General features: G+C 43.0%; 1 protein-coding gene across 3 annotated transcripts in view; it reads right to left on the reverse strand.

Moving 5' to 3' along the window:
• rps6kc1 (ribosomal protein S6 kinase polypeptide 1) overlaps positions 1–12,363 on the reverse strand; it is a 176,484-nt gene that overhangs the window by 35,744 nt on the left and 128,377 nt on the right. For all 3 annotated transcript variants that reach the window (XM_060831474.1, XM_060831475.1, XM_060831473.1), the window contains 2 exons: positions 11,666–11,713; positions 5,202–5,334 (listed from right to left, as the gene is read on the reverse strand). In XM_060831474.1, the coding sequence (XP_060687457.1) occupies positions 5,202–5,334; positions 11,666–11,713 (181 nt within the window). The remainder of the gene's footprint in view (positions 1–5,201; positions 5,335–11,665; positions 11,714–12,363) is intronic.

A 12,363-nucleotide genomic window follows, 5' to 3' on the forward strand; every position in this document is an offset into this window, starting at 1 on the left:
AATCAAATCTGTTTCCGACCTCTTTATTTCTCTTCCGGTACCCAAGTTGATTCTAATTTGCTGTCCTTCTCCAACATATCCTTTTCAGTCGTTCAATCAAAATTGGATTTTGGATTGGATCCATTGTCAGTCCTGCCAATCAATGAGGCCTTGGCTGACTCCCTTACCTTTGCCACTCCATTATCAACTCGCACTTGCAAAAAGTTACTTTGCACAACATCTTTAAACTGCAAGATTCTGAAAAAAAGGGTTTGTAATGAACAGGGTCACCTTGAGTTGGCCCACTCCAGCAAATTGCAGGCCAAATGCTCCGTTGTACAAGCTAATGCTATCGCTAATACTAACATTAATCTCCCTCCAGTACAGAGAGGATGTTACCATGAATTGTGTTGTCTAACACATTTGAAAGCAACAGACTAGAAAAGTAACATTCAGCTCTGGAGTATTTTAATAATTGAACGTTGAATGAGACTAGAATTCAAATCTGCATTTTGTGAATGGTGTTTCGTTACTCTACCAACAGAGTTAAAAATTGTTGAACGCAAATAGTTTTATTGAGTAATATGGCCAGAGGATGAGAAATAGCACTGCAGAAACATCATGTAGACACTTCTGTCAAGTGGATATTGATCAATATACTTCAGTATTTGAGGACATCTGCATAACCTAAAAATTAGATCATTAATTGCAAAGCAATAAAGTTTACTTTCTACTTCTGTTTCACATACTGGATGTAATAGAATTTCAGGAAAAGTGCTTTTGGAGGTCACTAAGTTTACAAAATGTTGTTAAAATTATTTCACATATTTAAGAAAAGATTAGAAACAGACCTTTCTCGGCCATCTGCAAACCTGCTGCAAGGGACAGAATTTAGACCAGCTAGATTCTACTTAGCATTTTAATCGTACACAGATATTTATAAATGACAAAAGATTTAATGAGTCTTCGGTGTTAAAAGTTCATTGGAACAACTAATAAATGTGTGTCTATGTATTTGGAGATGGTATGCTTCTGTTAATAAGGTAGTATTTAAGCAGATTATGTGAACTCCCCAAGGTGGCTCATTCATCCTCAGGACTTACTCAACTCCCTCAGCCATTCCCTCAGGACCTACTCAACTCCCTCAGCTGTTCCCTCTTCTTACATCTTCGGCCTTTTAGAATCGGAGCATGATCTCACTTGATCAGAATTCACTGGTTACTCAGTCTTCTCTTATACCTTGCAAAATTGGGCTTTCTACTTAATAATAAAGGCAAGATGACAATAGACAGATTAGATCGTATCCTTGCAGATGTGCAGCACAACACTTCCAATTTTAAAGATAAAATCCTTTTTCATGAGTTTGTGTTCCTCTTTGCCAAACAAGCAAAACCGCAAGAATTAGACAACTTAAAACTCCGTCATGCACTTAAGGTGGCAGTTCTTGCTACCCAAACCGCTGCTAGAATTTCATGTGTGGACACAAGTAAAGGTAGGGGAACACTCTTTGTCCCTGCCTCCAACACCCTCCACCCACCCTGTTACCTATCTCCCTCACTTATATTTGGCCTCAGGGCCTTTATTGATTCTGGGGCCCTACTGGGTGATTTGACAACATCTGCCGCTGTTCCTGACGATATTGCCTGCACTGCAGACCTAGCAGCTTCAAACTGGCCAGCATTTCACAGTTTGGCCCCAGGGTCCTTAAACTCAGGGAAGACCCATACGTGGACATTTAACTGGTTGGACCCACCTCACAAGAGACAGTGAGTGACTCCCGCCAGCTCTCCAGCCAGCAGGGTAAGATCCCTTTGCAAGCATTCAATTCTATCCAATGCCTTTGGGAGGCAACAGAATACAAAAATAAACAGAATTTACTCTTCTGAAAACAGCCTCGATGTATTTCCAGTAGAGTCCCTACAGTGTGGAAACAGGCCCTTCAGCCCAATAAATCCACACTGAACGAAGTATCCCACCCAAACCCATTCCCCATTACTCTACATTTGCCCCTGATTAAAACACCTAATCTTCACATCCCTGGACACTATCGGCAATTCAGCATGGCCAATTTACCTAACCTGCATATCTTTGGATTGTGGGAAGAAACCAGAGCACCCGGAGGAAACTTACACAGACACAGGGAGAATGTGCAAACTCCCAGTTAGATGCATTAGTCAGAGGGAAACGGGTCTGGGTGGGTTACTCTTCGGAGGATCGGTGTGGATTGGTGGGCCAAAGGGCCTGTTTCCACACTGTAGGGGATCTAATCTAATCTAATATATTATAGAGTTCCAATTACAATGTGTACTACCTGAGCAACATACATGCATTTTGACTTCCTTTCCAATATGCAAAAACAGGATGGGGAAGGAGGTTAAGTAATAGAAAAGGTCCGATCTTATCAGGAATGCCCCATTGACCATGTGTGAGGTGACAAATGTCTTGTACTTCGGTTGTGAAGGCTAAAATAAATGTTACCATGATGGACTGCTCCCTACTAATTTATCCTGGTTGTGAGTGATATCAGTCTGCGGGATTCCCACTATAACTGGCTTACTGATTTTTCCCACAAGGGCAACCAAGTGAAGACCTCCTTACAGGGAGTATCCTTCTATCAACATCCTCCAGGTCACCACTAACCAGAAGCTGAACTGGATGTGCCATATAAATGCTGTGGTTGTGATGATAGGTCAGAGGTTCAGACTACTGCAGCAAGCAGCTGACCTGCTGACTCTCCACAGGAAAAAAGTGAGGACTGCAGATGCTGGAGATTAGAGTCAAGAGTGTGGTGCTGGAAAAACACAGCAGGTCATGCAGCATCCGAGGAGTAGGAGAATCAACGTTTTGGGCAGGAGGCCTTCATCAGCAACGAGGATGGGAGCCTGGGGAGTGGAGAGGTAAATGGGGGGTTGGGATGGGGAGAAAGTAGCTGAGAGTCCAATAGGTGGATGGAGGTAGGGGTAAAGGTGATAGGTCAGAGAGGAGGGTGGAGTAGATAGGACGGAAGGAAGATGGACAGGTCATAGAGACAGGAGTAAGCTGGAATGTTGAAATTGGGGTAAGGTGGGGAGAGGGGAAATGAGGAAACTGGTAAAGTCCACATTGATGCCAGAGTACAGAGGTAGATGAGGCATTCTTCCTCTAGGCGTTGAGTGGTGTGGGAGTGGTGATGGAGGAGGCCCAGGACCTGCATGTCCTTGGCAAAGTCGGAGGGGGAGTTGAAGTGTTCGGCCATGGGGTGGTGGGTTGATTGGTTCTGGGCCACCTCCATCGCCACTCCCTCACCACCCAATGGTTGGAGGAAGAACACCTCATCTTCCACCTCAGGACCCTTCTACCCCAGGGCATCAATGTGGACTTCACCAGTTGCCTCATTTCCGCACCTCCATCTTACCCTAGTTCCAACCTTCCAGCTCAGCACTGTCCCTATGACCTATCCATCTTCCTTTTATATCTATCCGTTCCACCCCCCCCCGACCTATCACCTTTATTTCCACCTCCATCCACCTATTGCACCCTCAGCTACCTTCTCCCCAGACCCACCTTCCTCCCGTTTATCTCTCCCACCTCCCCCACCCCGAGGCTCCCAGCCTCATTCCTGATGAACGGCTCCTGCCCGAAATGTTGATTTTCCTGCTCCTCGGATGCTGCATAACCTGCTGTGTTTTTCTAGCACCACACTATTGACTGCTGACTCCCCAGCGCCCTTCCGCCATCTATAAAGCACTCGTTTAAAAAGGAAAGTGCAGCAGATAACATGCAAACACCACTTCCTGCAAGTTCCCTTCCAAGCCGATCACCTTTCTGACTTGGAAATATATCACCATTCCTTCACTGTCACTGGGTCAAAATCCTATAGCCCCCTCCTGAACGACACTGTGGTGTCATGCTTCAAGATGGCAGCTCACCATCAGATTCCCAACAGCATCTAGGGATGAGCAATTAATGCTGGTCCAATCCAGTCAGCAATATCCACATGCCATGAAGAATGAAATAAAAACCGTGACACAACAATCTGGCAAACTCTCAAGGAGCACGGAGACTTCAGTTCAGTTTTCCAACTTCATCAAATTTGGGGAAAATTTTGTTCTTTTGTCAGCATGTTTGAGTAAAGAATGTGTTTACTTGTGTGAAATAAATGGCATTCTGACTGGGCTGCATTTTTGTTTGAGAGTTTGGATTTTGGCATCATTTCAAGAGTTTAATGAAGGGGAAATTATATTTTCATCAACTTATTTCATTATTAAAACAGTTGCCTTAATAGTGCCCGAAGAAGTGAAGGTGCAGCAAAGTTTTTGGTGATGCTAGAAGACAAAAACAAATGCAATATCATTACAAATTCTTTTATGCTTTTTTTTAAAACATTCCTGGAGCAATTAAATACATCGACACAGGGGAAACAGAATTCAAATAGCCTTAAAGCAAAATATTCCAATTTGAGGTTAATCTGATGAAATTCTACTGCGTTCTAACTAGTAGGTGGCTAGTGGCTGCATCAACAAATAGAGAAGCATGCTTTGCTCACGGGTGAACACAATCTTTGCTGTGAAATCTTTAAAAAAAAACTCATTGATCAAAATATATTTTTAAAGATCAACAATTTTAAATGGTCACTGGAATTCTGTGAGCAACGCGATCATTTTGTCCTATTGGCAGGAAACCTTTATCTACCTTTGAATCAAGAGTTATTGAATAACTGAGTATAGGATAGGGTAGGACAGGAAGGCCCCCTCCGCCCACCCCACCCCACCCACCCCCCCACCCATCAGTGTGTGTTTTCCTTCATTTTGTCAGCTGATCCAGAAACCAACTCCATTTAATTGCATGTGCTACACATCCCTCAATGCCCTTAACTAATAAAAATTGATCAGTCTTCAAAATTCTCATTGATTCTGTACATGCAACATCTGGAGCAGATTGATCAAACTGCATACATTTTAAAATGTATTTGCTTGCCAGTGTGTGCAACTACACAGCACCAACAGAACAGAAGGAGGTCTAAGGCACGATATTGGAGCTGCCTCAGACTGTGTTCTTCAGGCAAACCCAGGTACTGCCAAAAGCAATATGTTGGTGATACATGTTGTAACAATTAGATAGTAATGTGGTTTCTTCCACATAAAACACTTGGATTTTTTTTATTCTGGAATGAATTTACTAAACTGGATGACAAATTAAAGTGAATTTATAAATCAACTTAAATTGACAAGACCAACACATACCTTCTGCATACTGAAGCAAAAGAAAGATGGAGTCTTCAGAGATGATTTGTTTCTTCAATTGCACCATGTTGGGAACACAGTGGGGAATGATGGTCTTTCTGTTTCTGCTGCACTCACTGCTTTTCCTCAGACTCTGACAGAGAATAGAAAGGTCAGTTGTACTCTCTGCTGCTTTAGAACATGCTGCGCGCTGCACTTATCAAATACACTAATCTGTTTGTGTTATTCTGTGCTTCAGAAAGCCAGTTAGTCCTCTTCATCTCCTCCTCGGTGCCCCGAGCTCCCCAAGGCCTAACTGATGGCACTTGGCTGCTATCCAGCACACAGAGGATGGCACTGAGCTGCCATTAAAATCAATTACATGGGTCAACGTTTTTATTAGGCTCTCTCTCACTCTTAACTAAGTCATCAGAACAATACTTTGGTTACTTTCCTCACAGAACAAATGCAACAGAATTTTAGATTTTAAAAAAAACTACACAAGCTAATCAAAGGTTAGTGTCAATTTTCAGACTGTAGATTGTGGGAGCATGTTGAGTTTTATGAAATTTATGCTGCATTAATACACTGAAGTACTGATGATTACCTTCGTACTTAAAAGGTTATTCAATTAGAAGAGAGTATAGTAGCAAGATCACAGCCTAATTATCAGGGTGTCTGAATAGTAAAGTCTGAGGCAGCCTGATAACTGAGTTTGAGTTGGCTACGTGAGAACAACGAATGGACAGCAGTGGATAACGCTGCAGGGTGAGGAAACCTGAGCTCACATTTTCAAGCTTATGTCAGAACAGGGGCAGGGATTAAAAAAAATGGTAGATAGGGATTCTTGATACCTGCAATCTTTGCTGGCATAGGATAATGGCACTGCTAGCAATGTCCACCCTACAGCACCCATCAATCTGGCTCCATTGCAGGACAAGCAGCTCCCAACTCCTCACAATTTTGTGGAGTTGAGGCAGCTTCACTATGACATATTTACGAATCTCAGAATACTCATGAACCATAGTCAGGATTCAAGAATCTTTTGAAGGCAAGTTCAAAATGTCTTACCCATTCCTTCTCCGTGCCACCATGTACCCCACCCATCTCCAATGGACTCCATACCCTTCATGGCAACTCCACCTCCTTCCACATTATGGACAGAACCAGTGAAGCGATCAGTGACCACAGCATTTACAAAGTTGCTTAGAAAAAAGACAAGCATGCATAATGGAGGAACAAAATCAGGGATTGCTGGAAAAACCCAGCAGGTCTGAGCGCATTGGTGGAGAGGAGTAAGTGAGCACTGCAGATGCTGGAGATCAAAGTCGAGTGTGCAGTGCTGGAAAAGCACAGCAGCATCCGATGACCGGGGGGGAAAAAAAAAAATCGACATTTCCTGATGAAGGGTTTATGCCCAAAACATCGATTCTCCTGCTTCTCAGATGCTGCCTGACCTGCTGTGCTTTCCCAGCAGCACTCTCTCTTGACCCAGCATCTGTGGAGGAAGCAGAGTTAACATTTCATTCTAGAGACCCTTCCTCAGAACTGATGGTAGCTAGGAAAGGTTGGCATGTACAGTATATGGAGGCAGTGGGGGCATAGTAAACAACGGTTGGAGATGGAGTCCAGATGGAGAGAAACACAATTGTCAGCCTGAAGAAATCATTAGCAACTAATGGGTAACATTAGTGGCTGACTTTGGGTTGTTTGTAGCAGTAACCCACGTGATAGTAAGGTGTATGGGGTTAGAGTAGAAAACACTGGTGGACATAGGGGAAGTGAGGACCAGGGGGACCCTATCGGTCTTGTTGGAGGGAAGAGAGGGTGGTGAGGACCGAGGTGTGGAGGCTGGGTCAGGCATGGCTGGAGGGCCTGTCAATCATGGTGAATGGGATTTATCAGTTGATGAAGGTGGTGGAAATTTCACAGGCCCCCTTGTCAAAAGTAGCATCATTGGAACAGTGGCAATGGGGAGTGAGAAACTGGGAGAACGGAATAGAGTCTTTCCAGGAAGCAGAGAGTGTGGAGAGGCATAGTCGAGGCAATTCTGGGAATCGGTGGGTTTGTAGTAGTTATTGGTGGCCAGCCTATCCCCAGAAATGGAAACAGATTTCGAGGAAGAGAGGGGAGGAGTCAGAGGTGGACCGTGTGAAGATGAGAGCGGGTTAGAAATTGCAAGTGAAATTGATAAACTTTCCCAATTCAGGATGAGAGGGGGAGGCTACAGCAGGACCAGAACAAGGAACGTTTCACATTCCTCAAAGAGACAGGCATAACTGAGGCCCACGTATATGACACCCATACACCCACGGCCATACCTTTGGTGTGAAGAAAGTGAGAACAGTAAAAGGAGAAATTGTTCAGGGACAGGACGAGCTCAGGCAGGTGGAGAAGGATGGTGGTGGATGGGGACAGTTCAGGCCTTTATTCCAGGAGGAAACTGTGAGGCCTGAGACCATCCTGATTGGGGTTGGACATGTAAAGGGATTGCACATGCATGGTGAAGAGAAGGCAGCTAGTGCCCGTGAATCGGAAACTCTGAAACTGATTAGAAGTATCAGAAGAATCACAGATGGGAGTGGAGAGGGACCAGACGAGAGGAGAATTCACTGGCTGAGTTCAGACTCATAGCAGGATCAAGAGAGCTACGGTTATTTACACAGCTGGTCAGAATTGTTGACTTTGCTTCACTGACATCTTTGTGGTTCTACCACTTTTCCTTCTGCTATGTACTCTGTTGTCAATATTTCAATATTTATCTGCATACAACTAAGTAGGGTAAAGTATTCAAAGTTTCTATTATTTCTATTAAATAGACCATTCAAATATAAAAGAAAGATTATCGAAGTGTCAAAGGGTTACTTTATTTTTTTTCTAAGCAGATTGATACACACCATTTTTACTATCAGGCTCATTGATTCTGTACATAGGGTGAATGGACATGAAGACCCTGTGCTCACTCATGCTCTGTTAAGGGACTAATGGGGTGATGGGACATGAGTCGGCATAGGTGGGTTGGGGAGTAGCATGGCAGACTATGACAAACGAAGTACGAGGGTGAGAGGGCCTGAAATGTAACCAAACGATTGAGCCAGAGTCTGAGAGAACCATGGCATGCACTCCAACCAGCCCATTTTGGCAACCCCAGTGGCCATCTGTTTCTCGGATGGTGGGTCCCACTCTAACCTGCACCTTTACTCCAGAGCGAAATAGGTCCTTACAAGGCTGCCCTAGATGAGGGGATTGAGTCAAGGGGAGTGGAGACCTAGAGTCGCAAAGATGGGAAATTAAGAGATTGGGGCTAGGAATGGGTGATACCTGATCGAGAAATAGCCAGGGTTCATCATGGAAACTGAGGGATGAGTGCTGAAGCAGTATATGGGTTGATGGTCAAATTAGGAGTCAAGATAGGGAATATCAAAGGTCACTAGCTGTGTTCAAGGATAGTGAATATTTGGAGTCAGACACAGGACTGGGAGAGTGATTAGTCAGGATCAGGCTTAGCTGGATTAGAACACAATGACTGTATGGCTGTGAGGCAATGGTACCGACTAGAATGAGCCCATAGAAAGTACCAAACATTCTGTATTGATTTGTTTTAAAAAAAATTATTTCAGCTCAAAGACTCTAAAATCCACATTATCCACCCCTTGACTGGACTATTGGAAAAACAGTGACAAATAAGCTTCCTGTCCTTTGCCATCTCAGCTACTGGGGAACCGTACTTATCAATCTATCCAGTGATCAGGAGAGCCCCAGTATTCCTTTGTTTTAGCTGTCCACAGAGCCGATCTCAACAGGGCTAATCAACAGGATCACTACAAATGGCATCAGTAGCTGCAAACTATGCAGAGGAAAGAGGACAGTCAGTTAAGTTTCCAATGTTGGTCAATAAAATGAGCAACTTTAAGTTTGTTGAACTAAAGAATGTCCACCTGAGCCAGATATCAGAGAGCATCTTATGTCTCTTCAACAATAATGTAATACAAGGCCATGGCCCTAACCTCCCAGTTCCACCTTCACTCTGCTATACCTCAGCTGGAAAGTGAGGGAAATTTCTTTTGAAGCTCCTCTGCTGGTTTCCAACTCTCTACATTTCCAACATTTTGCATTTAAATTATGGACTGGGGACGGTGGGGGGGAGCTGGCATTAGAAGACTTTCTTTGGGCTACCACAAAGACTGCAGGCATGTTCCACTCCCACTCTCACCAGAGGTAATTCCCTTATAAAAATCCAGGAAATATGTCAATAATGTATAGGGACCTGACTCCAGAAAATCTACAGCAGTTGGAACTCCAAATCAAGGGTACTCCTGGCAGAATAGCAATGTGGAAAATCTGTGCTGGCATCTTTGGGAAAAGAGAATCAAGAGGTGTTGGGTGTGAACATAATAACAGAATCAAATTTTACTTTAAGGACACACATAAACCATTGTGTACGCTCAGAGTGGTTTAATTTAGAAAGCACAGAAAGATAACTATTACTTTAGGAAAGCAATTTGGAAACAGGTTAGAAATCTACCACCATCTAAATCATTAATCAGCTGAATTTCAAAACAAACACAACATTCTTGACCGAACAGATATTCAAATAACATGAACAGTAAGTGGATTGACTCATCATTTCATCGTCTTACTGAAAAAATAGGAACTAACTAAATACAATCTAGAATCAAGTGCCAAACGGTAAATAGGCACAGGGTGAAGATGTATTTTACTCATGCTAGAAACCAAATACTACACAAGCTGAACCCAGTTACAATAACACAACGTATAGCTAAATGTAAAAGGATACCCCTACCTGACTAGTCTGAGATTTCCGTTGCTGAAACCAGTCATACCTCAGAGATCTTTGAATGAGATTGCCCAATTAACGTCAATTGGTGAGGAATTATGGGCAGTTTTGTGCTGCTGAGAATAGGTTGAGTACCCAAACTGTTTTCACTTGTGATAACAGCTGCTAAAACAAAGATAGAAGCAAAGATTCTATCCCATCTGTCTAAACTGTATTTACATTGGGTTCAACAGGTGAACAGCCTCATTCCTTCCGTCACCCCCAAATCACCCACAAAGTCCAATATACGGTCAGCTCAGTTCCATTCTTGTAAGCATACACTGGGAGAGGGGTGAACATTTAGTAGCTGTTTCCCTGCTCTTCTGCAAAGTGGTACCATGGGACCTTTATACTCATCTGAAGAAACAGACAAGGCCTCATCTGAATGACAGCATAGCAGCACTTCCTCACTGCTGCTCCGGTAAATTGAATACTCCAGTCTCGGGAGTGGGATTTAAAATAACTAACACATCAAACCAACTATGGAGTTGTTCCATATGTTCTCATCCAGGCTGTTTAGGGAGCAAATGAGTAGAGTATAGAAAAGTTGTAATCACTCTGGCCTTACCATGGTCAGTCTGAGCAAACAAGGTCTCACTAGCAATCAGCTAAAGCAAACACTGGCACTATTATCCTCCTTTCCCTCCAATATTCCAGCTCTACAACTGAGACAGAGGAGAATGTTCAAGGGCCACCTCGACGGGTGGGGCCCTTGACATCTTCTTAATTAAGGGCACTCCTCTGAGGAGATCGCGTGTAAAACAGTGGTAGATCCCTAGGAGCAGGTCAAGGAGTCAACTGAGTCAGATGCACCACTCAGTGGGGAATGTCAAGCCAATAAGACAGACATTTTTTAGGCCCTTCTTATATCCCTTATTCATGGCCAGCAAACAGGAAAATCAGGAATGAAAGTGGTCTTATGTTTCCATATAGTTAGTTAAAAATCACACCCCTGCCTATAGTCCAACAGGTTTATTTGGAAGTACTAGTATTCAGAGCATTGCTCTTTCATCAGGTAGCACACCAAATGCTAGTGCTTCCAAATAAACCTGGACTACAACCGGGTGTTGTGATTTTTAAACGTTGTCCACCCCAATCCAACACCAGCTCCTCCATTCCATACATTTGAGCAGCGATCGTCTCTGACAGTAAGCCATCAATTTTTCAGTCCAAAATGGTCTTCTGCTCACCCTCAAAAGACAGTTTGTCAACCTTAATTCCCAGAGAGCTCTATTTCCTCCTCCAGAACATTCTCTGGATATCGCAACCAACATTTCCACATTCCCATCTTCCAATTCATTCCAAGATTTTAAGAGATGGTTCTCTGAATACACACATAAGACTTAAAAATGACGAAATGACAAAGTTGCATTTTTAGGATTCAGCCATAAAATTGAACAAAGCACAAAGAACAGCAGATGTGAAACAAAAACAGAAGTTGCTGGAAAAACTGAGCAGGTCTGGCAGCATTTGTGGAAAATCAGTTAACATTTTGAGTCTAATATGACATTTCTTCAGAATCTTCTGAAGAAAGGTCATTAGATCTGAAACATCAAATCTGCTCTCTCTCCACAGATGTTGCCAGTCCTGTTGAGCTTTTCCAGCATTTTCTGTTTTTGTTTATTTTACACTTTGAAAAGCTGCTTACTTTTAAAATGAACGTCTCCTGTGTCCTGGAATCCAACACGAGTAAAACCTTTGGAAAGAAATACAACCACAAGTTAAAATCAGTACTTCTTCAACACCGGTTACGCAACTCGGCTGTGTACACATTCAGCCCAAAGGTGCATCTTAAAATTGAATCAGTGATAGCAGGATGTAATGGCTACAGAAATCATACGCAGCCCAAAACTGACCTCTAGAGAAACACCTGAAAAAGGAAAGACAAAACAAAAACTGAACAAAACTGCCTCGTCTTCTTTCTCCTCATAAAGCCGGAGAATATTTACAGTGTGCTGACACGAAGAAAGCACATCTGTGAATTTTTTTTTAAATTGGCCGTCGGCAAATAGTTTTCCCAAACAGGTGTTTTATAAATGACTGCAAATCAGCCCCTGGAAACACCTCCTCTAAGCCAGGCGAAACCAATGATAATATAATTAGAGCCAGATACATCAGGCGGCTAGATAGTCTCCATCTGTTCAATGTCATATTTAATCACTTTTACTTCTTTAAATCTGTGGCAATTGAGCTTTCATAAACTTACTTACTAAAACATGAATATTTCTACTGCCAAGTCCTGTGGAATATGCATGGAATACAGCTGGGTTGTCTCTGACCCAACTGGTGCTCTATGATGTAAACAGAAATGCAGTATTTTGCATTTTAATTATTCATCTTTCTCAG

The sequence above is a fragment of the Hemiscyllium ocellatum genome, chromosome 10 (genome assembly GCF_020745735.1).
Source record: "Hemiscyllium ocellatum isolate sHemOce1 chromosome 10, sHemOce1.pat.X.cur, whole genome shotgun sequence".
NCBI classification, from domain to species: Eukaryota; Metazoa; Chordata; class Chondrichthyes; order Orectolobiformes; family Hemiscylliidae; genus Hemiscyllium; species Hemiscyllium ocellatum.